The 27,482-nt window shown below is 51.8% G+C and overlaps 1 protein-coding gene across 6 annotated transcripts in view; it reads right to left on the bottom strand.

Annotated features, from left to right (window-relative positions):
* Positions 1 to 27,482, bottom strand: part of Capzb (capping actin protein of muscle Z-line subunit beta) — a 109,863-nt gene that overhangs the window by 7,436 nt on the left and 74,945 nt on the right. For all 6 annotated transcript variants that reach the window (XM_028875280.2, XM_028875281.2, XM_037203133.1 and 3 more), the window contains exons 4-6: positions 23,980 to 24,093; positions 4,857 to 4,998; positions 4,438 to 4,554 (exon numbers count right to left, since the gene is read on the bottom strand). In XM_028875280.2, the coding sequence (XP_028731113.1) occupies positions 4,438 to 4,554; positions 4,857 to 4,998; positions 23,980 to 24,093 (373 nt within the window). The remainder of the gene's footprint in view (positions 1 to 4,437; positions 4,555 to 4,856; positions 4,999 to 23,979; positions 24,094 to 27,482) is intronic.

Raw genomic sequence — 27,482 nt, 5'->3', positions numbered from 1 at the left:
ACAAGTAGGCAGTTCCATAGCCCCCTTGCCCGCCCCCACGGCCTCCCTCCTCTCCACACCTGGCTGGGGTCAGCTTGCTGGCAGTGCTGACCCACCGGGAACAGAACTATTTTTGTAATGCATATATTATTACACCCTCATAAAAGAAGCTGCCAGAAGGAAAACATTTTTATGTTCTGTGGCGGCACAGATGTTCCACAAGGGGGTTCCAACTGAGTCTGGAGTCAGGGCCTAGCATGCCTGTCCCCAGTGAGACCCTTTCTCCCTCTCCACGGCGGAGACAGGGAAGATACAAGTGAGTGCTTGGATCTGGTGGCTGCTGTCCTCACACAGGGGTGGAGGGTGAGTTCAGTTACCAGGAGGGCCTGGTCAGCAGCATGGCATCTGCCTCAGCCTCCATGCCCTGCCTTTACTGCACACCCCGTGAGTGAACACACACGCAGCACCAGTGCATGCCTCGCAGCACACTGTTAAGGAAGCACCATGCCCAGGGCCCTGCGGCTTGTGCTCAGCTTGTGCCATAGACATGAGGCTGCGTCAGGCCAGTATCAAACCTGCCACCAAGCCAGAGAGGAAGGGAGGACTGTCCAACCTTTGAGTTGGCAGCTGCATATTCTAGAAGACACGGGGAGCTGCAGAATTAGCTACTCTTTACTGAGTGGAAATCAAGGATCAGAGTGGCACGGGCTTTCAATGGATGCCATCGACTCCACAGGACACATGGAGTTTTAGAAAAGTGAAAGGATTTGTCTGGTCACATGGCTATGAGGCGCCAGAGCTACAGCCTGGACCAAGTTATGGAGGACTCTGAAGGCAGTTTTCTTTGAGGTGGATTTTGTATAATGTTTAGTAGAAAAGCCAAGGAAAACCCACAACCCAAGGTTCAGGAGTCCTGAGATGGGTCCATTCCAAGCCCAATCTCATTGGCCTCCTGGAGGCCTAGCATCCCAGCCCATGCATCTCTTACCCTGCCTTCCACAGTCAGGGCAGGCTTTCATATGGCGGCTTACTGTGTCCCAGGTCATTGGGAAACACTCAACTCTTCTTAGAAGATGCACCACTCAAATGGCACTGTCCAGGCCACCTCACGGACCACAGCCTGCTGATGGGAGCTGTGTCCCCAAGGCAGGCTGGCCTTAAGGGTCTGTCTTACCCTAGGTTCCTTCCATCGGCAAGGGATGGCCATGGGCTTTGTCTTTTTACAAAAATATCTTGCCCAGCCTAACTGCTAAGCCCAGGTCAGGGAGGCATTTCCCTGAAGTCCCTGGAGTGCCAGTGGCTCATGAGGAGGGAGGTCTGCTTGCAAACGACCCATGCGCCCAATCTCCCCTCTCAACACAACATTCCACCTTCATGTCTAAATATTTAGAATCTGAAAAGAAAATTAAGCGAACATCTGCAGGGCCCTGCCCCGGATGGGAGTCCTTGGATCTCTTTCCAGAGATTTATGGTCCGCCTCATTCCCACGTCTCTGCTGTCACAGGCGAAGTGACCTCTCCATGCAGCTTCCTTTCATATCTAGTACTTGGCATGCATCACTTTTTCACTTGTTCCTTGGCCTTCCCGCTGGGGCCTCTGTGGCAGCCTGCCAAGGGGCAGCTTCTGCCACCTCCCTCACCGTGGCCTCTGCCTTGGCAGGCTGCAGTGAGGCTGCAGGGAGCTTCCAGAAAGGCCACAGTTGCTGTCCCCACCGCCTCACAGCTATCTCCCATCTAACTGACGTCCCCAAGGGACAGCTCTGAGTAGAGGCAACAAAAGGACACGGTGAAGGGTGAGGCAGAGCTGAGGGACAGCTCCCAGCACGGTGTCCTGACCAGCTGGGCCATGCATCACAGTGACAGGTGCCACCAAGAGGGGCTCTCAGCTCCCTCCCAGAAGCCACAAGGAAAAGAGGGCAGGAAGCAATCCTCAACTACTCCTGGGAGGGAACCCCTGAGGAGACAGCCGCTGGCCTTCCTGTACATGAGGCCTGGGAACCTGGGGAGCGAGGGAAGAGCTGGGGTCAGGTTGCTGGCAGAGAGCAACACTGGGAAATGGGGACCTGCTCATCCTTGAGGAGGAGTCTCCTGAGAGCGGGCCAGCATGGCATGCAGGGTCAGTGCCTGGCACCACGGGCCTGGTGAGACATCGCCACAACCAAGGGGCCTCCCTTCCCGACACTGGAGTGGGTGTGTGAGTGACAGAGGAAGGCAACCCTGCATAGTGTGTGTGTGTGCGTGTGTGTGACCAGCCTCTTACCCCACCACTCACAACTGGAGGTCACCCAAGCCCTGACTCAAAGAGCGTGTGGGAGGAAGGGTATTGTGTTAGATACATGTGGGCTCAAATCCCGGATCTGCCACTTTTGTTCTAGTTAATTATTTAGTGGCGTGGGCCTCAGCTTCCTCACCTGTTAAATGGGAATAGCAACTGCCTAGAATGTAGTTAAAGGAGACAGCCATGCAACCACGTGTTTGCAGTCTGTGTGTCCATGGCAACCACAGAAACTTTCCCAGGGCTCATGTGAAAAGCTAAGCCCCTCAGCCCCACTGCCCTGCTCACCTAGGAGCTGGGCTTTGTTCACATGCATTCATCTACCTTGTGGCTCCATTTCCTTACCTTTTTTTTTTTTTGGTTTTGAGACAGGGTTTCTCTGTGTAGTTTTGGTGCCTGTCCTGGGTCTCGTTCTGTAGCCCAGGCTGGCCTCGAACTCACAGAGATCCGCCTGGCTCTGCCTCCCAAGTGCTGGGATTAAAGGCGTGCGCCACCACCGCCTGGCCACTTCCTCACTTTTAAAGTCACTTGCACTGGAGCCGAGCCTCAGCTTTAATGCACCTTTGATGAGTTATGGCTCTGGCCCTAAAGCTGACAACAGAAGCATGGGTTTCCTCAGTCAGGTCCCAGGAGCGGCAGAGGCAATGCAGACAAGGTGTGCTGAGGACAGCCAGTCACCAGGCCAAGTTTGGCTTGGCAGGGCTACCGAGCACGGCACTCCAGAGCCAGATGCTGGCCGTGGGCCGACAGTTGATTTAAACTATCAGGAAGATGGAGGATTAAATATTTGTGCAGGTCACTATACACCAGGTGTAATTATAGACAGTTCCCAGCAGCAAGGAAGGCAGGGACAGCCTCCGGATGGATTTAGGGGTTCCCACCATTCCCTGGGTGGCAGGGAGAAGGGGAGGGAGGCCGCAGTGGAGCCGGCTGCCCGAGGGCTTGGCTGGCCCACCTAAGTCAAGGGCCCCAGAAGCTGAGGGCCCATGTCCACACAGCAGGGTGTGCTCTGCCCTGGGTACGAGTGCTTGGTTCTAAGATGGGCCTGGAACAGCTTGTCTTGAGAACCTAGGCTCCCTGAACACAGCAGAGGTGGTGAGGGGTTTGCCTGGGAGACTCTAGGGCTCCGATAGCTCCCCAGGTGTGCAGGCTGGTACCAGCCACACTGCCTTGCACTGTCCTTTTCCAAATGCACGCACATGCCTTGAAGCTTGCAGAGTGTAAACCACGTAAGAGTTACTAACCTAACCCTCCTGCAATATTTTCCTCTTAAGAGCTATCAAAAATAAAATTAGCTTGAGTGGTTTTGGTCCTGTGAAATGAGTCTTCTAGACAAGTACTTCACCACCAAGCCTCATCCCAGCCACTGGTGTGGGGAAGAGACTCCTCTGAAGTCAGACACTCAAGAGCAGGAAGGCCTGTACAGCAGGCTCACAAGCACTCTGCTCCCGAGGCCCTCTGCTGTGTTTAGGTTGCTCTTCTGTGCGCCCTGTGCACAAGGCTTCCTGCCCCTATGCAGACGTCAGAAAGCCCTCTCCTAAGACGGGCAGGTGTGGAAGGGGTCCGGAGGGTGTCAAGGTTATAAACACGAAACTTCAGATGGAGCGTGTAGGGTCTGAAACCTGCTTAGGGGCCTCTAGCAGTTCCTGATGGAGATGCTAAGAAAGGCCTATGCCAGAGCATGCAGCGCCAGAGCATGCGGCGCCAGTTAGTCCAAGTTCTACGTTCTGCTCACAGCCTGAAGGGACATCTTGGCATATGGCTGCTAGCAAAGGGCAGGTGAGCAATAGGTAGGTAGAACTTGGCAAATCTTCATGTGTGCACAACTGGAGAGTTCCCCAAGAATCTTCCACGGCCAACAGAGGGGACTCAGACCAGGCTGGGAGCAGCTCACATGGAGTCCGCAGTCTGACTGCTGGCAGACTCTGCAAGACGTGAGCATGGAAGACACCAAGCTCTGGTGGGTGACAAGTGGCAACCACTCAGTCCTACCACAGCAGGCAGCCGGCTGTGAAACAGCTGGTGTACAGCCGCATGCAGCTCAGAGGACAGTGAGGTGTGAACTCAAAGTCCCCCTTAGCTGGTGGATTGGCAGCCGGCCATCCACGCTCCCTAGCCCGGGCAAAGTGCTCACTTGCTCTGGCACCAGTGGGCACTGGCAAGAGGCTGGAACACAAGTTCTACCTGTCTGGTCAGGCTGCCTCCCAGGTTCATGGTGCCCGAGCCGGATTTGTTGGTTTGCAGCCACAGCATCACTGTAGAGGTCAACTTGTAATGGGCAGTACGGCCACTGGACTTCTCCTGGGGGAGAAGATGGAGAACATCACATGAGGTGGACCTGAGCTGAGGAGGGAGACTTGGAGCTCCCACCCCATGCCAAGGCCATTCCTCCCTTATAAAACCGCCATGGCTTTTATAGGGCAGATCTGCAATAGGAGTTCAGCATCAATAAGTACTATCGCCCTGACTTATCTTTATCCAAAATGGCTTTGGGCATTTTTAGGAATTAGTGGGGGCGCATATCCTAGCATGCCCCTTGTGAAAGCATCTGGAGATCAGGGCTGCCCTGTGGGTGTGGCACATGCACTGGCGGGGGGCTGTACCTGCACTTCCACCACATGGATGGAATCCCAGCATCCTTTGATCTTCTTTGACCCGTCTCCAGCCTTCTTTATGAGAATTACTCCAGCAAAGCCATGATCCAGATCCCAGAGGTAGACAGATGAGACACCACCTTCAAAATACCTGCAAGAGACAACGCCCATGGACCGTTAGATGCTGAGCCAAGCTCTGGGCCTTTGGCCCAGGTCCCAGACTGTTGACAGTAATGGTGCACTCAGATGATGCCCTAGACACCTGTCTAGGATTAAGAAGCATCCATGAAAGGTGCCATGGCTGACCTTATGACATGGCCTGACTACCCCATGGCTGCAGAGGCAGAAAAGCAAGGGCTTAGATGAAGGCCAGGAAGATCGTAGATCAGTCTCTGAGTTTGAGCTTTGTGTCTTTGGCAACCTTACTGAACTTGTCTGGGCGTCAGCTTCCTCCCAGGTACAAGATCCAGCACAGTATGTCCCTCCTCACAGGACAGAGCTTCTGCAATCAACTGTCACCTCATGTAACATGTCTGACAAGCCTGCCCCACGTCCCCACATTTACCAGGAATTGTGCTGGTTTTGTCAGAGTGACTAGCTATTGAACCCCACCAGAATGAAGGGCTGTGTGGGATGGTGCTTCCTCCTCAGGTCCAAGTCAACACTGAAAAACCCACAGATGGGATGGAAGAATGCAGAGGCCAGTACACTAGGGTCCCAGATTAAGGGTGACAGACAGATGGCCGCTGAGATCTGTGAGGGCTGCTGCTGTGACCTCAGACTCTGCTGATAACAACCAACACAACTCCAGGAAATCCCATCTCTTGTGGCCAGCATTTTTCTCATCATACTGTCCAGTGCCTCGCTAACCTCAGGTCAAGCCCAGGTAACCACAGGCACACCCTCAAGGTCAGGGGGCTGGCACCATGGAAACAGGGCCTCAGCACCCACACCAGATACAGGGTGGGCCTCAGGCAGACATGGGCTGGTGCCAGCAGCCCTCTGACTGGCTCTGTCTATGGCTCATGCAGTCAGGAACAAGCTAAGGAGAGTGATTACAAGTCTACTGTGAAAATCTGGGCCACAGAAATAATACTAGGTCACTGAAGAAAAAAGAAAGTTAAGCGGATACCCAACAAATGATTATTTGGGGTGAAGAGGGTACTTTTTGGCAAGAAGAGACAGGCTCTCACTACCAAGCCCAGGCCAGCCTGTCCTTGAACTCACAATCCTTCTGCCTTGGTCTCCTGAGTGCTGGGGTTACTGGTGTGAAAATTACTGCTTTTGATAATAAAATGAAATATATCCAAAATTAACCAGCATCTGTGGTTTAGGTCACGATAAAGTTGTTATATAATTAAAAAGAAGTCACATGCTAGAGAACAAGGGAGAGAGAAATACACGAGTTCTTTGGGGAGTCAGCTCCATACCTGTACCCCACATCCTTAGGCTTTGGTTAGAAAATGAAGCTGTGTGTACCAAACAGACTTTCTCGTCTTCTGATTTGCTAAGATGGACCGTGCAACTGCGGCTAACTTAGCATCGAGTTTCTCTCCAAGCAATCTCGGCAGTGTGGGTGCACACGCCTGCGGGGTGGGTGTGTGCGCCGGCGGTGTGGGTGCACACGCTTGGCATCCCAGCACCTGAGAAGCCGAGGCAAGATTGGCAGCAGTTTGAGTCTAGGCTATACAGTGAATTCCAGGCCAGCCAGAGCTACAGAATGAGGCTCTGTCTCACAGCAGCAAGGGTATCATAAGCAATCTAAAATGACTTATAATACACGGGAGGAGTCGAGTAAGTCCTGTGCAATTACTCTGTCATTTATATGAAGGCCTTGGGCATTCAGGGACTTTGACATCCTCTAGGCACCGAGGGCGGGCCAGCTATACTGTTTCTGCAAATCCCCCCCATCCCCACCCCGAGAAAGGGTTTCTCTGTGTAGCTTTGGAGCCTGTCCTAGAACTGCTCTGTAGACCAGGCTGGCCTTGAACTCACAGAGATCCGCCTGCATCTGCCTCCCAAATGCTGCTCAGCCTGTTTCTACAATTTGATCTTGATTCTAAAACTATTTCAAACCAACAAATACCCCCCAATAAAATACATACCAGAGTGTAACTGAGAAGATGAAAGCAAAGTTCCCCTCCTGCCAAGAACACAAATCTCTCCCAACATCCACAAAGTGCAGGCACCATGGCTGGTCTATCTTTCACTCCTACTCCCTGAGGCGCCTCCACTCTGATCCTGCATCCTCGAAGCCCCCCACCCCACTCAGCCACCATGATCCCTTGAGGAATGGGCCCAGCCCTTGGTGACAAGACCACTTCCTGTGCCTCTATTGTGAAGGAGGGTTCAAACTGACTTTCTGGTCCTGTCTCCCACCAGCTGGGCGGGACATGGCAGGCCGGCCATCTGTGAGTGTCTGTTGACTAAGTGCCCCAAGTGCTGGGCAGAATACATGCTGCTCACAGGCACCGATGGGCAACCATGGGACTGGTGCTCAGGGACATCACTTGGTGAATCCAGGATGATGGCCGGCCAGCAAGGGGCTCTTGGACCCCACTCTAGGGCATTAATTCTTTCTCTTGTTGAGAAACTCCCTGCAAACGCCCCTCGCCCCCTTGGCATGAGGGAAACCAAGTATTGTGATGTGGGACTCTAGGAGCCATATCTCATAAGGTGTACAGCACAAACCAAGCTATTCTGGAATGTTCCTGGAATGTGCGAAGATGGACTGGGCACCTCTAGGTCACTGCTGGATGAGGCTTTGAGGTAACAACAGATTTCCTGACTGTGTTCTCATGTTCTGTGGCCTCAGCTGTGAGCCGAGGAAGGAGGCGCAGCCCACAACAAAAGCTAAAAGCACCGAGGATGCTCTTACGAGGATGCTCTTACGCTGGGACTGCTGGATGCTCCCTTTCTGCCTGCCCACTTGGCCCTGCAGGGCTCAGGCCCCAAGCCCAGCCAGTCCCACCCTCCCCCACCAGGGCTGGCAAAGCCTCAGGCTGCAGTATTGTTCTTGTCACAGGGCACTCTTCCGGGTGTTGGCTCAGGCTGCCTTGGCGGGGACCAGCAGACACATGGTGCCTTGAACGCTCTTGTCAACACTAGCCAGTGACCAGTTCAATCGCACCAGATGACCCAAGGTGAATCCCTAGTGTTGCATGTTCTTAGAAAACAACAGCATGAATAAGGTGGGACAGGCTGCCCCAGCCCCAGCACTCCAGCCCAAAGCTGGGGTCTGCTCTGGGCAGTTTCTCTCAGGTACCCTCAGCTTCCCGAGTGCCACACAGGCCAGGTCTAGAGTTTCAAAATGCTGGAATTGAAGGAGGCAAAAAATGCAAGCCCAAGGGTGACCTCCTTGTGGGCTCCCCTCCTTGAATTAAAAAAGAAAAAAAAAAAAAAACTTTTTGGAGACCATCATAAAAAAGGAAATTTAAAAATTAGCCCACAATACCATAAATCGACATTTCCCACAAATCTGATTTTTCCGAAGTTCCTTCCAGTCTTTGTTGAGATGTCGGGTTTTTATGTAACTGTGAAGGATGGGGCCAGGCCGAGTGTGGCATTCATTTTTCACCAGGCAGTCATCCCCAGCCCTTTCCACTGTGGCTAGTGTCCCCGAGAGGCTCCTCACTGGCCATCTGACTTTCCATATGGATCTGCTGGCCACAGGGCAGAGGCCACGCTGCCAGCTCTCCCCGTGAACTGGGGTGTTCTCTGTGGGGGCAGGGAGGACAAGCGAGACTCACTCCTCAGAAAGGGCCCTAACACCACAACAATTCAAGAACAGACTTGATTCCAGAGACCAAGAAGGACCTCTGGGAACTCGCAGTGGTTACAAGTCTCAACACGATGGTCCAATACAAAGGGACTGAAGCCCAGGTGATTAGAAGGGCCATTCTGGAATCACCCGGAAACCTCAGTTTTGCTGGCAAGCACTGTCAGAAGGGCCGCTTGTGCTGTCAGGTGTGAGGCGGCCGTGGGGTGCATAAATAGTTGTACCCCCATTATATGGTTTATGGTTTTACTCTGCGCGTGAAGCATTAATTAAAGAAGGACCTAAACAAGGCTTTGAAAATTTATTCTTACCTACTGTACTTTGATCACAGTGACATGAAACAAGGAAAAAAATAATTTTATGTGGTTCACATTTATGAGTTTTTACATAAAGGCTTTTGTGGGTATTTTAAGAATGTGCTAAAATGTTGTCTGAAACCACATGAAGCCGCAGGAGGCGTTGCCCGCCAGAACTAACAGCACACACATGGAAGTACTTTGATTGGCCTTTGTACATTTAATGAGTCAAATAGTATTAATATTGTTTAAATGCTAACATGCTCTTTCAATGAGGTGGCTCTGCCATCGTTCCAGGCCTGCTCTGGGGCCTTGCATGTCAACAAGACTGGGAGCAACATGGCCAGGCCCGAGAGGCTGGGGGATCTAGGCGATACCACTTAGGTTTCCACAATTTCAAAAGCTCCACTTCTCTCAGGAGTGAGAAGGGGTCCAGGAGGAAAAGACCACAGGGCTCCTGCAGCGAGCTGTCTGGTCAAGCAGGAGAATGTTCCTTAAGAAAGGAAAGCAGGAACTCTTCTCAGGGCTCCCGCCTCAGTGGAGGGGAAGCAACAACAGGGGCGGAGTCACTACACATGGCCAACATGGCAGCTGAGCTGCTCGGATTAGGAGACGGGAGCCACCTCTCAGGAAGACCACAGAGATGTCATCTTGGACAAGGTTGGGACATGAAGGGGTAGAACCACAGAAAGCCTCACAGCAGACTTAATGACAGATCACCAGTGTATGTGTGTGTATGTGTGTGCTCGCGCGCGCGCGCATGTGTGTGTGTGTGTGTGTGTGTGTGTGTGTGCATGTGACATCAGCTTTGCCATCAGTCCCATCAGAAGTCCCGGTGGCTCTGGCTGAGGCAGAAATCAATGTCTACAAAGGAGAACAGACCTGTGGAGTGGCCTTGTGGCTGGGATTAGAGAGATGGGGGCAGAGGAAGAGGCTCTAGAGATGGGGGCAGAGGAAGAATCTCTAGAGAGATGGGGGCAGAGCCTCGGAGGGGCTGGCCATTTGCCAGTGAGGCCAGGCACAATCATGCACCTATGTGGGCACATTCTAGTCCCCTTAAGATCCTAACTGGATCGCCGTTTCTCTTCTGAGTTCCAGGTGATTTCTCCCTGAAAACCCCTTTCCAGCTGTATCCTGTCAGTCACACAGCCCATGCCCACAGTCTGCACTTCAGAACAAAAGCAAAAACATAATACGCTCCAAACGACCCACTTCACAGAAGTAGAAAGAGGTATTCTGGCCGTCAAAACTTTATGGAGTGTTTGATGCTGAGGTGTGTGGAGATCTTGGATGGAAACTTGCTTTGGGAATTTGAGCTGTAACTGTGACCCACCCAATCTGCAGTCTTGGCTAGTCTTGAGTGGCTCTGGAAACTGGCCCATGCTCCAGCATCCTGGGACAGTGGCCAGGTTTGAACACAAAGGTTTCAAATGTACTGAGTCCTGGGACACGGCCTTTCAAAGGGCAGCAAGGCCAAGGCCAGGCCAGACTTGCTAGGAACTGTCCTTCCAGCACTGTCGCTCTGAGAGACATCTTCAGCCACAGACTTGCCCGGGCTCAGGCCATGAGACTAGTAGACCCAGGCTCACAGACCCAGCTAGATCAAGGGCTTAGGGAAGGAAGCCTCAAAGACAGTAGGTGGGACTTCCTTCTGAAGCTAGATTAAGTAACACCAAGCCATACAGGCATGGCTGAACGAACATACTTGTACGCACGTCACTCAGAAGACTGAGGCAGGAAGGTCAAGAATTCAAGTGATATCCAGACAACATAGTGAGACTCTGTCTGAAGTAAACTAAAGTGTAGGGCTGGAGAGACGGCTTGCTGGATGAGAGTGCTTACATGAGGGTCTAAGTTTGAATCCCCAGCACCCACATAAAAAAGCTGGGCATGGGCTGGTGACATGGTTTAGCAGGTAAAGACACCTGTTATCAAGCCTAGTGACTCAATCCAATCCATGGAGGAAGGACAGAAATGACTCCCCCAAGTTGTCCACATGTGCATGTGTGGACACAATTAATACATTAAAATGTAGATTAAAAAAGAAAGAAAAGAAAAGCTGGGGCTAGATGTAGTGGTGTACCCCTTTATTCCCAGCACAGAGGCAGGCGAAGCCAGTTAGGTCTACAGAGTGAGATGAGTTCCAGTCTAGCCAAGGCTACATAGTGAGACCCTGTCTCAAAAACAAAACAAACAAAAACCGAAACAGAAAGCTGGGCATGGCTGTGTGTGCCGTGCTTGTCTGTGACCTCAGTGTTGGGGAATGAAGACAGGCAGATCCTGGGAGCTGTTGGCCAGCTACCCTGGCTGAAAGGCGAGTTACAGGTTCAGAGAGGTCTACCTCATGGGAATAAGGTGGCGAGCAGTGCATGAGTGTGAGCAGCTACTTACACAGGCATACACCATGTACAGGTACACACTACCTCCCGAAGCAAACATTTCTGTTTCAAACACTGGATGTGTGTGAAGCCTCTGGCTTCTAGTGTCACCCGGGACAGGGATGTCACACTCCTCACACATATCTGAAGATGGTTCCCATAAACTCCAAGAGTTCTGGCCTTTCAGTCCCTCAGTGTTCCTGCTGTGATACGGTGTTAAGTCACCATGCTCTGCTCACATCCCCTCAATATCCTGTAGGTCGCCAATGTCCTTTCTAAGGTGAACAGAATGCTAATACCTGAGTCTAGTGTTAACCACACCTCTGGGGAGAGCAGTCCAATAGCTCAGCAGTCCACATCAAGGCCTTGCCGGCAGGTTCCCTAGGCCACACTCCACATGCTGAGCTGCAGCCACCCCAAATGACACCTGCTTCCTCATGTGCAGCCAGTGTCTTGCCTCCTGCCTGCCCTGGGCCACCCTCCCACAGGGGTCGCTGTGACTCCGAACAGATGAGAGGAAGAAGGGAGGCAGGAGAGTAACCATGTTCCGGGTTTCACAGACCAGCTTCCTGCACTAGGAAACTGCAAGGCTTTCTAGACAGAGTACAGTGTGTCCTGAGCAAGGAAGGCCCTGCAAGGGAAACTGAGGTCAACCTGGAGGGGCTAGCCTCTGACACCTCTGTCAAGCTGAAGACAGAACCAAGACAAAGAAGGGTCTCAGGCTTCTGAGAGACAGAGGGAATGGCTAAGGCAGGCTGGCTACAAAGCTAGCTAAGGGCCTGGGAAAACCAGAGTGGTCTCAACTGGTAGGCGCCCTTCATCGTCTAGTGCCAGGCTGGCGGTAGAGTAGCTCTTAGGTTATGGACATCTCCCCTTGACTCCTTAATCTCCTTTTGCCACAGACACATTGTTCTGCTTCTGAGATCTCACTAAATAGTAGCACAAGACTGTGACAATGGTCACTGGGACATTTTTCACTAGAACCAGCATGTGGACAGAGCAGGGACAAGGTCACACGGACAAGACTCGGGTTTAATGACACTTTGTGGTAAGGAGAAAGAAAAAACAGGCAGAAGAGAGCCATCCTACCAGGGACTATGTAAGGGTCTAGCGCCCTGACAGCACCTTCATGTCCCTCCCCAGACTAAAACTACCACAGCCACAGATACCAACAGTGCTGGTTTCTCACACCCTCCTTTATATCCTTCTGATATGAATGAGAAGGGTACCTGATCCTCCTAGGTAGGAGCAATTCCACTTCAGCTCAGGAATGAGGGGAGCCTCCAGTGTGCCTCAGGAATGAGAGTACCTGGAAAGGCTTCTGAAGCCAGCCAGGCGCTTCCTGTCTGTGTGACCAACATTCCTTTTGACCCAATGGCTCCAAACTCATGATTTTCTTATCTCCTGTCAACAGAACCCAGGAGTAGCCCCACATGTACCAGTGTGCAGCCCAGAGAGCTGTAGATGCCATAACTCCAGGGAGCTGGGCAATGACTGCTCTTCTAATTGGCTACACCAGCTCAGTTTAAGGGTACGTGGCTGGAGACAGGAGAAGGAGACAGGATCAAGGACCTAGCCTTGGTGCCTGTCGCGTGGCGCCATGCATCAGGCTAGTTCCCTTTGACCCCTCTGTGCTCTGAACTGCCCAGGGGCCATCCCTTCCAAAACACCAAGTGCTGCTTGCTGTGAGCAGAGTCCCACCTCCATGGCCCCGGGAGCTAGATTTGGCGGCACACAAAATAGAGAGATTAACCTTGGCTGTGTTCAGATATGATGCAGAAACCTAGTCACCCTTGTTAGTGTGTGAACAGCTGTTTTCGCCACAGTTTACAGAACGTGTCTCAGTCTGCCCGCAGACACAGGACAGGTATTCTGTGGAAATTCCTCCCAGTACACACAGGTGCAGTGATCCCCTGAGCAAACATACCAATCAGCTTAGGCATGTGCAGCTTTAATGCCAGCTTTTATGCTCAGAAGTGCACATCTGGACCATGGCTGTCCTTTACAGCCTTTCATTTTTGACTCAAAGGGAAATAATGAAGGCCTCTCTGGAAATGGTGGTGTGGCTGGAGGGGCTTGGGGTCTGTCAGAGCATCTACGCTCAACACCACAGGGGCGGCCTCTGCTTGTGCACTCCACATGCAAATGTTGGCTCTGTGGAGCTTGCCTCCTGAGCAAATCACCACTCAGGATTCTTGGGCTATCAAACCACCTCAATTGACCAGAGCTGTCTTTTTTGGGAACTCATTTTGGGCTCAAAGCTTTGAATACATGATTTCACATGGGAGGGGGGTGGCTTAGTGGATCGAGTGCCTGTTGTGAAAGTCTGAGGATGTAAGTGGGGATCCCCACAACCCACATAAAAACTGGCCACGGCAGTGTGTGGCTGCAACTGGCAAAGAGAGACGAGATCATCCCTGGGGCTCGCTGGCCAGCCAGTCTAGCTAATTCGTGAGCTCTGGTTGTGAGACACTCTGTCTCAAAAACAAACTGGAGATCAACAGAAGAAGACATGTGATGTCAACCCCTGTCCTCCAGACATGCATACAGAGGAAGAGCACACCTGCACACACTCATACACAAGTACACATGTATGTGCACGTGAGTCCACATATACACAGCCCCAAGCAAACCAAAACTATATGCTAGAAAGGCAGGGGATGCACCCAAGTCACAGGCTGGGAAAGGCAGCTGGGACAGCTGTCTAGAGTGACTTGGTTAAGGCTTATATTCTGTGCTCACACCAGGTTGGCTGGCCTCATGGAACATCCTAGCTGTGAGGAGAAGTGATACATAACCTCTAGCTGTAATCGCATGTATTCGTGAAAACTTGCCACCATAAGAAAACCAGAGCAGGCAAGGAGCCCAGAGGTGGCTCAGAAGCCAGGGAATGCCACTGAATACTCTTACAAGGAATGTGGGAAGGAAAGTCCCCTGCTCCGGGGAGCATTGCAGGACAGGATCCTTGATCACTCGCCCCAAGCAACCACCTGTCCATCACAGCAGCCTAGTAGGCAGCTCAGCCATGGGAGCAAGGCGCTCTGGAGAGACAAAGGGCTTGACAGTGGGGGAGCTGGGCCTGGCTTCCAGAGAGCCACAGAAACCTGAGCGTGACTGAGTGCCATATGGTTACAGGAACCCAGAATTCGGGAGGATCGGAGCCCCTGATGCTGGCCCTGGGGGATCACGTTCACAAGCAATCTGCCTTTCCACACACTCCTGTTTTCCATTTCCATTTTTGTAGTAGATGAAGTTCAGACAGTGCACACCAACGCAGCCAATGCCCAGACTGTAGAGTCGGGAGGCCGGATGACGGGAACTGCAGGGGGCTGCACTGGATCCTGGGGGCGTCATGCAGACATGCCTTCCCCTGGAGTTCTACCGGGACTCTGGGAACTGCAGCAGATACCCGCCCAGAGGAGTGGAGCACAGGGGTAGGGGGGTGGTGGTGGAGTGGGGGGTGGGAGGTCCCCAGGAGGGCTGAAGCTCATGCTGTGAGGTTCAGAAGCTCATTCCACTCCCAGAAGATGGAGGGGGACCCCCACGGACCCACCTTTCTGTATAATTAGAACAACTCAGCTGCAGTGGGTGTGGGTCCTGAACTGCTCCCACCCTTCACACAGGCTGAGACAGTGGTAAGCTGTGCCCCCCAGAGTCGGCAAGATGTGTTTTCAGAGGTGAAGACAGGAATAGCCCATGTTAAAACCAAATACTAATCACGTAACCAAAGTCCACCGCGAGAGCCTTCTGCTGTCTCTGGGCACAAAGTGCTCACCTCCTGCCCATCTCAGGACACACTGTACCATGCTGGTTTCACCAGCTCTGGAATTTTCGTGCACATTCTCCAGTACCTCATGCTGACTCTGCTCCCTGCTCTTCCTCAGCCTGTTGTGGGAGTTGGAAACCCAAGACCAGGGTCCTGGGCTGACATTCCTGGCAGTGAAAAGCATAGGGCCTTGAACTGCAAACCCCACCTGGCCAGATGGAGAGAAGAGCCTAAGCTTGGGACTAACCAGTCAGTCTTTCCTCCTGGGGCCTTTCTGCTCCAGCCTGCATGTCCTATCCGTGGAGCTCTTCAGAACCCAACCTTGAGCGTGTGCCTATGAGACCATGCACCTCTCCCCAGTGTCTGTCCCGATCCAGCCCAGAACTGTCTTGAAATCCGGTCCATGCCTTTCCCACTGCCCAGAGAACTAACAGTCAGGGGCTGCCTTGCCAAGTTTATGGCTATACAATGCCATGACTCAAGGATATGCTAGGAGGGGCCACAGGACCCAGCACAGAGCTGTCCTCACAGCCAAGACATCAAAGTGGAGAGAGGGGCAGACCCAGAACAGCCAAGGGAGAAGGCTGGAGACCCGGGTACGAGCCCACACCCTCCTCCTCTTGGCCCATTCCCAGCAGACCCAGGTGTAGAGTTTGTTTCCTTTAATAGACACCAAGGCTTCCGGCTCTCAGAAGGGATGTGCGGCTTCCGCACAAGCCATTCATACAGTTGATGCCTCATTAGGGGACGGCAGGCTGCTCCCCGAGTTGAAGGTCTAGCACCAGCCGAGGCTAGCCTTACCAGCAGGCTTTCTGGACCACAGTCTCAAGCCACCTTTCCACCTGCACAGGACAGGCCCGATAATGACCCCAGCTACCGGTCAGTCACCTCCTACAGCCTGATCCCCTGATCTCTACTCTCTCCATGTCTGCTGTGACTCATTCTCTGCAGTTACAGATGGTACAGGCATCTGTCCACCTGTCTGTGGTCCTGTGTGTGCTTCTTCAGGGCTGGTCCTGACTCTCTCTTGGCTGAACCTACAAAGCCTGGTCCTGGCCATGGATGCTCTCTATAAATGACAGCTGAATGGCCTCTTCAGCGGCCATGAGAGTAACAATCAGTGCTTGCCTCTGTCCTCATTGTACCCCAAGGGAAGATTTCCTAAGAATCATTAACTCTAGTTCCTAGACATTTATTTGATGCCTTGTTCTGTGGGTGTCGGCTGAGCACAGTGTGGTTAGCGACATTAATGACATAGCCTGTCACTGTACCAAGGCCACTCTCAGACACAGGGAAGGCGGATCCACACAGCTAACTGCTGCACGCAGAGTTAGTGTGTGTGGCAAGAAGTCAACTTGTACACTGGAGGCACTCAGTGGGTAAGGGCAGAAAAGAGCCAAGGTCGCCCCAACTGTGTGGTGACTCATGGAGAGAGGTGGGTTTCACAGGTGGGGTCTGTTCCCGGGGCGGGCTGGGGAGGCCTCCCTCAGCTCAGACATGGCTTCCCGTCTCTGCAGGGTTTCCCCAGGAAAACTCACCACCACCTCCAGTTGTCCACAGGAGTGGACACTGAATGCCTACATCCAAAAAGGGCTGTACCTCAGAGCCCACAGCCCTGGGGAATGTAGTTTCATGGTTCCAGAACACCAAGGTGACAAGTTTTCAGACACAAATGTGGCTGCCCTCCCTCCCTTGGCCAGGGTTGCTCCAGTGTCACAGACACTAGGAAGGAGCAGAAAGAGCCACAGCTCTGAGATGGCTGCTGAGAGGGGAGAAGAGCTAGGGTGCCCGGAAAGGCCATCTACCAAGCCCCCGGCTGCTCCCGCAGAGACCCATGGGCTTCTAGGACTGCCGCAGGAACGCCAGCCTTGTTTTACTCTGTAAAGTTCTTTCAGGAAAGCAGGGTTGATTAGCAAAGCTAATTACAGCTTTTGAAGATCCTCTCAGACCCCAGACAAGGAAGAACACAGGGCTCCTTCCCACCCTGATCCTGGTCCCCCAGACTCTGGCCTTCATTAAGTTTTGATTTCAATCAATTGCACACCCCCTAAAATTAACTTATAAGGCCAATAAATTGCAACCGCATGTTTGAAGGTATTATCTGCGCTGAGCTAAGCGCCAGGGATCGCAGCGCACAGGGCAAGATGTCTGCTGCAGATGGGAGCAATCAGCTCTGGAAATGAGTGCTGCCGGCCCCTCTGCAGTTAGAACATCTGGTTTGGGGCAGAACCAGAGGCTAGGCCAGATCTAAACTGAGAGCTGGATGGGGCAGGTCCCCTGTCTTCTCTGGAACCTGAAAGATCAAAGTGATGAACTTGAGCTATTAGTCCACTGTGGTTGCTCTGGCTGGTGAGATAGCCGTTTCCAGCAGCAAGGAGACACTGCCCTGCGCTGGAGAGTCCACGTCCAGGTTCCTCCCCAGAAAGGTAGGTCTCGGGCCAGGCAGTGAAGTTCTGACTGTGAACTAGACAAGGTCTGGGCCGAGAAGAGCTGACTACAGCCTCTGCTGGGAAAGAGTGCACAACAATCTGAGTCTGCTGTCTCTGCTCCCTTTTTTAACTCCCACCTTCGCCCTCACGCATTCCCTACACGGAGCTGGCTATACCGTCACAGGCAGAAAACCACCCTGGGACTCAGGAGAGAGAGATGAACAGCTGGGATTCCAGGGCTAGGGTGGAAGTGATGGAATCCGAGAGTCTGTCCCTGAAGCAAAGCATGCCCGGCATCCTGGGCGGCTTCACAATCAACCCTTTATCTAAAGCCTGCTGTCACAGGTGCCCAGGAGGGACAAAAATCACTGTGATTATTTCTGTCCAGGATAGCAAAGAAGGAAGGGAGTGGGGGGTGGGGCTGGCTGGAGAGGTACAGTGAGGAGAGGAGGCAGGAGCAGGAAAGTGGGAACCAAGGGACTTCAAAGGCAGCCATGCAGGACCCCAGCTTGGCTCCCTGGATCCTATTTGCCTTTGTCCACTTTGGGGACAGCTAGCCCTTTATCCCTAACTGAGAAGTATTCACAGGCCTGCATGTGTGCTACATCCCCATGGGAGTTATAAGCCAGAGGGCCTGCATGGCAGCCACCCTGGCCCCAGCCACCACTCCAACCAGACGGACTCCATGTGCGGGTGATTAACTCCAATTCCCTGCAAAGTCAAAGTCTTTACAGACCCAGGATCAAAGCCGGGGTCTGAAGATAGAATCTAGTCTCTCCTCGGATCTCATGGCAGAGAACCCTGAGGGAGGCCCTGAGCACTCCCCATCTCAGAAATGGCTGGTGTGGGACGAGGCAGCCTCACATACCCCTGCTCTCTCCTTCCATCATCTTCTAAGGAAAACTAGCAATAAAGACAAGGTCACAGCAGGCAACCACGACCACATGTGTGTACTGATGATGCTCTTCACATGGTCTCATGGGCAGCAAGGCCATAGCATCTAAGCCCTGCATTCTGTTTGGAATGTCAAACTCCTGTATGAGCCTTGCCAGTAGAAAGGAGGGTTAGTCCAGCAGCCCAGTGTTCTCCATGAGGAGACTATAACTCCTCTAGGTCTGTGGCCTGGAAGTTCCTCATATGATAGGTAGGTGGTTGAAACCTTGAGTCCTGGGCAAGCACAGCCTCTACTCTGTGGTTAACCATAATCCAAGAATCCCGAACTACTGGAGACTCTCAGAAGTTTAAGGTGGGCCTGCTTGTCACACACCCCACCATAGGGCACAGCACCTTCAGTTACCCAGCCCTCCTGGGCCTAGCCTGGCCTGCTTGGAGGTACTGTTCATTTGTCTACATGTTCACATGTTCCTTTTCTTTCTAGAAGGGGTGGCTTTGTCTGGAGATCTATTTCCACCAGACCTGGAGCCAACTTGCCTTCCTGGACCCTCATGGAAGAGTCTAGCAATGGGTGGGATGTGTCCTCCCAGAGGGACCTGTGTGATTGGTCCGTTTCCACCAGGAAGGAGAGACAAGTGCATGAGCCCCCGGAGGAGCGCTCTGGCTTCACTCATGGGGGGACAACTAAGACTTCCTGTGGGCATAGGTCAATGGCAAGGAGGGGAGGAATGATGAGACGGCGTGGTCTGCTGCCCTACGCACCAGGCAACGGTGTGAAACAGCCCTCGGTGCCACACAAAGGCCTCTAAGACCTCTACTCCAAAGCTGGGGGATGAGCTCAGGCTCCAGGCCACTGACACTCATACAACACCACCACCCAGAGGCTGAGGTGGGGGCCAAGCACCAAACCAAGGTGCTTAAAAAGTTAAGAAGAAGATGATCTGTTTTCTTACTATTTGCTCCAGGAATGGGCGGTTCAATTCATGAAGTCCTCCCACACGTTGTTGGGAAATTCCTTAGCCTCTGAAGACAATGAATGATGTGACCCACATGACAACCCCCAAACTCTCCTCCAGTGACATGGGGAGAAGCTGCCCTCACTGCAGGCCAAGCAGGGGGACCTCCCTGTCCTCCTTGAGGGCCTCTGCACTCTCCCCCTCTCTGTGCTTAGTGGCACACTTAGAGTCTCAGGGCCTGGGGAATCCAGGATGATCTGCACCCAGAAGAAGGGCCTATCCTGTTACCTTTCTTAGAACCCTTAATGTCAGAACAGAGATATCTCCCTTAATGGCCAACCAAGCCCCTCAGCAGTGTCCTTGCACGTGAGCTAGGGGACAAGCAGAGAGACAGAGGGGAGCAGAGCACTGTGGACTCTACCTAGACCCAGCCCTGAATGGCAGACCAAGGCTGCAGAACCACTTCACTGAGGGACAAACACCTCAGATCTAAGCCTAGTAAGTGCCCAGAGCCGTCCTCAGCACCAAATCTAAACATACAGCCCCAAGGGTCACAATGAGGCTGGGTGGCCTCCATGGGCCGGCATAACAGACAAGGCAGCTCAGCTCCCGGCATGTGGAGACCCAACACACACTTCAGAGAGGCACTGCCTGCTCCCATCTGACACCTACCTGGGGACAGACAGGCTGTCTTCCCAGAATGCTCTAAGGTGCTCTGTGGGGAACTTTCAAAGCTATGAAGGTGCTAAATATGATAGGCTTTCAACTCTGCTTCTGATTTCAGAGGCAAGGTGTGTGCATGTCCAGGGTGGCAGCTTGGGGACACTGGTGCCAAAGCTCTTCTGCCTGGCTAGACTCTTTGGACATTAGTCCTCGGCTCTAGAGCCACCTCCTGGAAAGGTAGCATGTCACTGCTTTCCTGTCACCTACATCTTCACCTGATTCACTTCAATGTCTGCTATTAATTCTTCTTCTATACCTGCACCACAAGAGGTACCCAAAGCATACACATATACTACATATGTGCATATATATGTACGTAAACCTATATATATGTGCATATATGGATATACACACATATATGCATGTGTATGTGTATGTTTACACACACACACACACACACACACACACACACACACACACACACATGAATGAATGACTCTGGAGTTGGGTGAGGATATGTCCTAGTTAGTTTTTATTAACTTGGCTCAAACAGTCTCCTGAAGGAGAAGAAACCACAATTGAGTAATTGCCTCTATCAGACTGGCTGTGGGCAAGACTACGGGAACATCTTCTTGATTATTGATTTCTGTGGGAGTAGTTGGAGGGCCTGGGCCACTGTGGGAAATGCCACCCTTCAGAAGGTGGTCCTGGATTATGTAAGAAAGGTAACGGAGTCAGTACGCAGCATTCCTCCATGGTCTCTGCCTTTTCCCTCAATGACAAACTACAACCTTAAGACAGACAAACCCATTCCTCCCCAAGTCAGTGTTTTATCACAGCAACAGAAAGCAAAGGAGAACAGGATAGTTCTGTGCTCGGGGTGTCCTTCTGTACACTGTGAATGTACATTGCTCTCATTGGTTATGAATAAAGCTGTTTTGGCCAATAACCAGGCAGGATAAGGTTAGGTGGAAAAACCAAACTAAGGAGGGGATGAAGAAGGGCAGAGTTAGGAGAGTCTCAAGCCAGACGGTGAAGAATCAGACATACAAAATGGGATAGAGGTAAAGGCTACCTCGGGGGAGTATATGGATTAATAGAAATGGGTTAAGTTGTAAGAGCTAATTAGTAATAAGCCTGAGCTAATGGCTGAGCATTTATAATTAATATAAGCCTCTGAGTGATTATTTGGAAGCGGCTGCAGGACAGGGTGGGAAAGAGAGACTCTGTTCACAGTTCTGTCACTGAAGTCTCTGCCACCTTCTGGCTGGTAAACTTGGATGACCTCCTTTGTACTTCTGAATGTGTCAATTCATTTCTGGGAGGGGATGGTCCCTAATGGAGGTGGTCACACTCCATGGTCACCAGACAGTAACTTACTACCACTGCGGTCTATTAATATGACTGCAACATGAAACTGACTCTACTTGGGCCTCAGAGTCCACTTATTTGAAGCTGTTTCTTATGGCAAGGTGAAATCAGAGAATGAAAACTACAAATGAGTGGCAGAGCTGGTTTTCAGAACCTCTAGGAGAAGCAAAATCCCACAAAGTGACAAAACAAGAGATGTGAGACCCATTAGATATGAAAGCCCATTTTAACTGTGAGAAGTAACATTTCTGCAAATGTAGAGCAAAAGGAGATTTGAATCCTCGCTCTCTGCTGGCATGCCCTGTGAGTTGTGGAAGCCTTAATCTCTGCATCTTTCTCCGAGGACCTTGTAACTTAATTAAAAGGCATCCATATGGGGACTAGAGATATGGCTTGGCAGTTAAGAGCACTGACTGCTCTTCCAGAGGACCTGAGTTCAATTCCCAGCATCCACATGGCAGCTCATAACTGTAAGTCCCGTTTCAGGGTATCCAACACCTTCACACAGACATACATGCAGGCAAAACACCAATGTACATAAAAAAAATTATTAAAAAAAATAGTATCATATGTAAAACCTCACCATGTAAGACACCAAGATTGCTGCTAAACAGACATGTATGTGGGGGGGTCACTGGACTGTTTGGGACCATGTGCTGATGGCTTCCTGATGACTGTCTGTGTCAGGCTGAGAAGGAGCCCCTTCCCTCCTAAACGCTAATGGGGAGACCAGTCCATAGTCTGCATGCTTGAGCCCCGGGCCTCTTTTCTAACTACAGGGTCACTGTCTGAATTCACTGTTTCTCTCATTTCCTTTTTTTTATTTAAAAAAATTTTTTTTTTGCCTCTATGCTAGAGCAGGGTGGAATCAAGTAGAGATGGCAGTCGAATCCCACCCACCTCAGGGCTCAAGAAGTGAGTTTTACATTTTGTAAGGTGACATACAAAATGACAAAACCAAGATCAGCCTTCTGCGGTCTGCAAGCCTAATGGGGTCACTACCTGTCCCTTCACGGGAGTGTGCCTGCCAATCCTTGTCCCAGATGGGGGGAACTGTACTAACTTCATGTTGCTGTATTCCCAGCACAGAACCTAACTTGGAATGGGATTGCACTGATAGAACATGCAGCCTTCTCTGGAAACCTTTCTTTTTCCTTTTTTCTGGTTTTTCGAGACAGGGTTTCTCTGTGTAGCTTTGCGCCTTTTCCTGGAACTCACTTGGTAGCCCAGGCTGGCGTCGAACTCACAGAGATCCGCCTGGCTCTGCCTCCCGAGTGCTGGGATTAAAGGCGTGTGCCACCACCGCCCGGCTTCTGGAACCCTTTCTTGAAGAGTGACGGCTAAATGACCAAGTGTTTTGGTGGCGTGACAAAATGGGAGTGAAAAGGAACCAAGACCAGCACACTGACACCTTCCCTGTGCTGTGCCCTGGCCAGCTTTGGACTCAGCTGCTCAGCTGATGTCAAAGGAGGCGGCTTGGTTGGTGAGATGCTGGCTGTGCAAGCCTGAGAAGCGGAATTTGGATCCCCAGCACTCATGTATAAAGCTGGGCATGGAGGTGTGAGCCTGGAACCCCCAGCACTTGGGTGTGTGGGTGGGTGCGAGATAAGGATTCTTGGGGCTTGTTTGCCAGCCAGTCTTGCTAAACTGCTGTGCCCCAGGTTCAGTGAGGCCTTGTTTCATTAAGTAAAATGGAAAGTGTGGTACACACCTTTAATCCAAGCACTCAAGAGGCAGAGGCAAGCGCATGTCTGAATTTAAGGCCAGCCTGGTCTACAGAATGAGTTCCAGGACAGCCAGGGCTACACAGAGAAACCCTGCCTGGGGGTGGGGGTGGGGAGAAGTAGAGTGATAAAAGAGATCAATATTTAACACTGACCTCTGGTCTCCATATGTGCATGTTCACATATATCCACATTCACATGTCCATATGCACACGAGCACATATTCACATATCATACATGTGTACCAAAGGAAGGAAGGGAGGTGAAAAGGTGTTAGTTTGGGGAGGGGCTGCCATGACCCACTGCATGTGACACCTCTGTTCATTCTGCCCTGGCAACTGAGCAGTCAGCATGGGCCCCCAAGCTCCAGTCCAAATGGAGTTATAGCTAAGAGCTGTGGCGTGCTCTCATAACCTCTGCACTGGGATCACAAACCCAGTCAGCCCAGGCTACACTGTATCTTAACTGTGCATTTGTGATTGGTCAACTGTGTGAGTTTTAGCTCTGCCCCTGCCTTGGACAAATTCCTCATTCTCTCTGTGTAAGCAGAGCAGAGCCCTCTGTGCTGACTGCGTCACTGTAGCATCCCACACCTTACTCTTACTGAAATAACTATTCATTTGAAAGGACCTGAGACGGCGGGAATGCAAAACACCTGCCCATGTCTTACACGCATAGCCCGCCCCCCCTCCCCCGCCACTACTGTGAATGGGAACAGAGTAATTCGGTCACATCTGCATCAGGTAGCTCCAACTTTATCCAGTGAGGTGACCAGGCAGCAGAGCCAAGGGAGACTGCTCAGCCTGTCACCAGTCACGCTCTCACAGGAAGCTTTTGCCCGTGGAAGCCCGAGAGCTCATGTGCAGAGGGAACTCACAGGTCTCGGTATTGGTCGAAGGCATTGTTGGCCTCCACCTCCAGCTTTCTCAGTCGAGCAGACGGCATGGCCCCATCTTCCAAAGGAGGATCATACTTGTTACTCCACGGTGACCTGGAAGGAAGAAAAGAAGGAGGAGATGGTCTTATGAATCATTCCAGAGACGCTTGGCCTGTAAACAGCGAGCCCAGGCTCAGCTGCCTGAAGTTCAGGGGCCAAGTCACCAAGAGGCTTTCTGGAGAGGCTTACAGAGCAAAGGTTCAGAAGTCGGCAGACTGGCTAACAGTTGTTAACACCAGCAAACACCTTAGCTCCACCCTCATTTCCTTCTGTGGAAAACAAGGCTACCATTCGCTACCCTCTGGCTATTTCGAGGAACAGAGAGAAAGAATGCCAAGTGCCTTGGCCACAAGTAACAGTGTTTTCCTGTGTTCACTATCAAAGTGGTCAGCTGGTGTCCCTCGCCTCCCTGAGTGGCTCCTCAGACAACACACTTTAAGAAGACGGCTGTCAGTTTCGGAAGCAGGCAGGAGGTGCCTGGCTCCTTAGGGAACATAGTCAATAAACCCAAAACACAGGGCTAAGCACACACGAAGACCATGAAGTAAAGAGAGTCAGCCAGGGCTGGCGAGGTGGCTCAGAGGTTAAGAGCACTGGCTGCTCTTCTGGAGGTCCCAAGTTCAATTCCAGCAACCACATGGTGGCTCACAACCATCTGTAATGAGATCTGGCACCCTCTTCTGGCCTGCAGGGACACGTGCAGGCAGAACACTGTATACATAATTAAAAGAGGTGGTGGGGCAAAGACTTGCTGCATTTTAAATCCCCCTTCTGTCACACCAGAAGAGCATTAGGTCAGCAAGAGCAATGGGAGGTGTTTTAAGAAAGTCTCCCTGTTGGTTCCCAAAGGTGGGTGTTCAGAAAGAAGAGAATTAACAAGTGAGGCTGCCAAGATGCCTCAGTCATTAAGACCACTGGCTGCTCTTCCAGAGGACCCCGGTTTGATTCCCAGCACCCACATGGCAGCTCACAACCTGTAACTCCAGTTCCACAGGATCCAACATCCTCTTCTGCTCTCCATAGGCACCAGGCAGGCACCTGGTGCACAGACATACATACAAGTGAAACGTTCATACACACAAAATAAAATGTTTTAACATGTAAGGAGTAATGGAGAGGAGGAGGAGGAGACGACGCGATGAACTGGAGAGAAGCCTTATACCCTTAAGTATGAACGGCCCTGATGCTTCTCCCCACAGGACTCACACCGCCCTCCTGATGCTGCTCGCCACAGGACTCACACCGCCCTCCTGATGCTGCTCCCCACAGGACTCACACCGCCCTCCTGATGCTGCTCCCCACAGGGACGCACACAGCCCTCCTTTCTCCCAGGCGTCATATGCCTTCACACCCCTTCAGTTTAGGATTAACGTTAAGGGAGGAGAAGTCTGATTGCTGTCTCTTGGCCCCCAGCCTTGGCGAGCTGTCCACACAGGCGTCTCTTCCCGGTATCTAGCCTACAGCAGTGAGGCACATGAAAGGTGGAAGCTGGGGTGGTGGCGGCTGTTGAGTTCCAGTTTCCTCAGGGATGGCCCAGAGTACAGAGGGCAGAGTTGTGTGGTTCCTTGAGAGCTCCAGGCTGCAATGTGTCTGCCCACACAGAGCAGGGCCCCTAGAAACCTGTCCATGTTTAAGAACCTAGGCTCAATTCCCAGACAAAAACTCCTTTTCAAACTCAAGCCTGCCCCCCCCCTAGAACTGAAGACCTTAGACAGATGGAGGTGGAGGGAGCAGCCCAGGCCACCCCAAGACCAGAACTAGCTTGAGTCTTTGATAAAGAAGGCCTGTGGGGTGTCTGCCTTAATGCACCCTGACAAGCTCTGCAGGGTCCTTCAGGCCAACAGACAGGGAGTAAAGATGGAGCCGGGGTGGCATGACATGCCTGGAGTCCTGGCGGTGTGAAGCGGACGCAGGAAGATCAAGCCGGAGTCCAGCCAGAGCTATCTAACTGCGCCCGAGCTCCAAAAAACACAACAAAACAAGGGGAAATGGGAAGAGAAGGAAGGAAGGAAACCCTGAAATGCTTCCTTCCTCAGCTCTCAGGGGCGGCTGAAGGGTGCTGGCAGTGGCCACCACTTACTAGTCAGCGAGGCATGGCTCTGCCACTGCAGGACAATGTGCAAGGACCCAGGACTGTGACCTGGAGTCCATCTTCCCCATTCCTGCCTCCTCTGAGAACCTCTGGCATACCTGTAAGTAGGGCGTGTCTACACCCCACCCCACCTGCCATCCCCTTCACACGGGCACAGAAGACACAGCCCATGACTCACTTTGAAAGGCAACCTGGAGTCTGTCTGCAAGGTGACACTTGCTGACAAGCTTGATGACCTGAGTTTAGTCCCCAGGACCCACATGGAGGAAGGAGAGAACCAACTCTGTGGTGATATTGTGTCCCCCAATATATTGTGTACCCTAATAAACTTATCCGGGGTCAGAGAACAGAACAGCCACTAGACAGACATAGAGGCCAGAAAATGGTGGCACACACACCTTTAATCCCATCACTTGGGAGGCAAAGATCCATCCAGATCTCTATGAGTTCAAAGCCACACTGGGAACCACCAGGCATGGTGACACACACCTTTAATCCCAGAAAGTGATGGCAGGGAGCAGAAAGGTATATAAGGCATGAGGACCAGGAACTAAGTTTGTTAAGCAGCAGTTCAGCTGAGATCCGTTCAGATGAGGACACAGGGGCTTTGAGTCTGAGGAAACGAGATCAGCTGAGGAATTGGAGAGGTGAGGTTGGCTGTGGCTTGTTCTGCTTCTCTGATCTTTCAGAATTCATCCCAATAGCTGGTACTGAGTTCTTTATTAATAAGACCATTTAGAAATTCATCTACACAACTCCATCAGGTTCTGATCTCATGTGTGTGCACACATATGTACACAGACAGACAGACAGATAGATAAACGTGGTTGAGAAATTTTAAAGCTAGACAAAAACCAAAGCAACCTGCTAGGACACACGGGGATCACCCATCCCCGTGCAGACTGGGGCCTGAAGAGTAAGAAGCCTCTAAGTGTGTTACACATTCCTCCTGCCTCACAGACGAATGCCGTTAGCCCTGGAGCCGGGGTAATTGTAGCTGGGGGAAAATCATAACATTACCCAGAATATTCTTAGTGGAAGGGGCACTCAGAACACATTTAAGAGCTTAAATGGAGGCCATTTGAGAAAAGACAGATGGACAGGAATGCTTGGATTTCAAAAGTCAGGCCTTTCATTTCCCCAGAAGGCTTTTTGTTTCAGCTAACAGGTTCCAAGCAGTGCTGCTGGCAGCGGCCTCGTCATAAGGATCTTATTTAAGCAAACGATCAAACACAGGATGGAAATGTGTGGAGAAAATCAGAGGACCTTGAAGTTTCAGATCCAGAAGGGGACAGGGAAGTCAAGCTCTCCACTTACCTCCTCTGCTCCCCTGCAGGCTCTCATCCCCCAG

Source organism: Peromyscus leucopus, chromosome 2, assembly GCF_004664715.2.
Source record: "Peromyscus leucopus breed LL Stock chromosome 2, UCI_PerLeu_2.1, whole genome shotgun sequence".
NCBI lineage: Eukaryota > Metazoa > Chordata > Mammalia > Rodentia > Cricetidae > Peromyscus > Peromyscus leucopus.
This window is presented reverse-complemented; position numbering and strand designations above follow the sequence as displayed.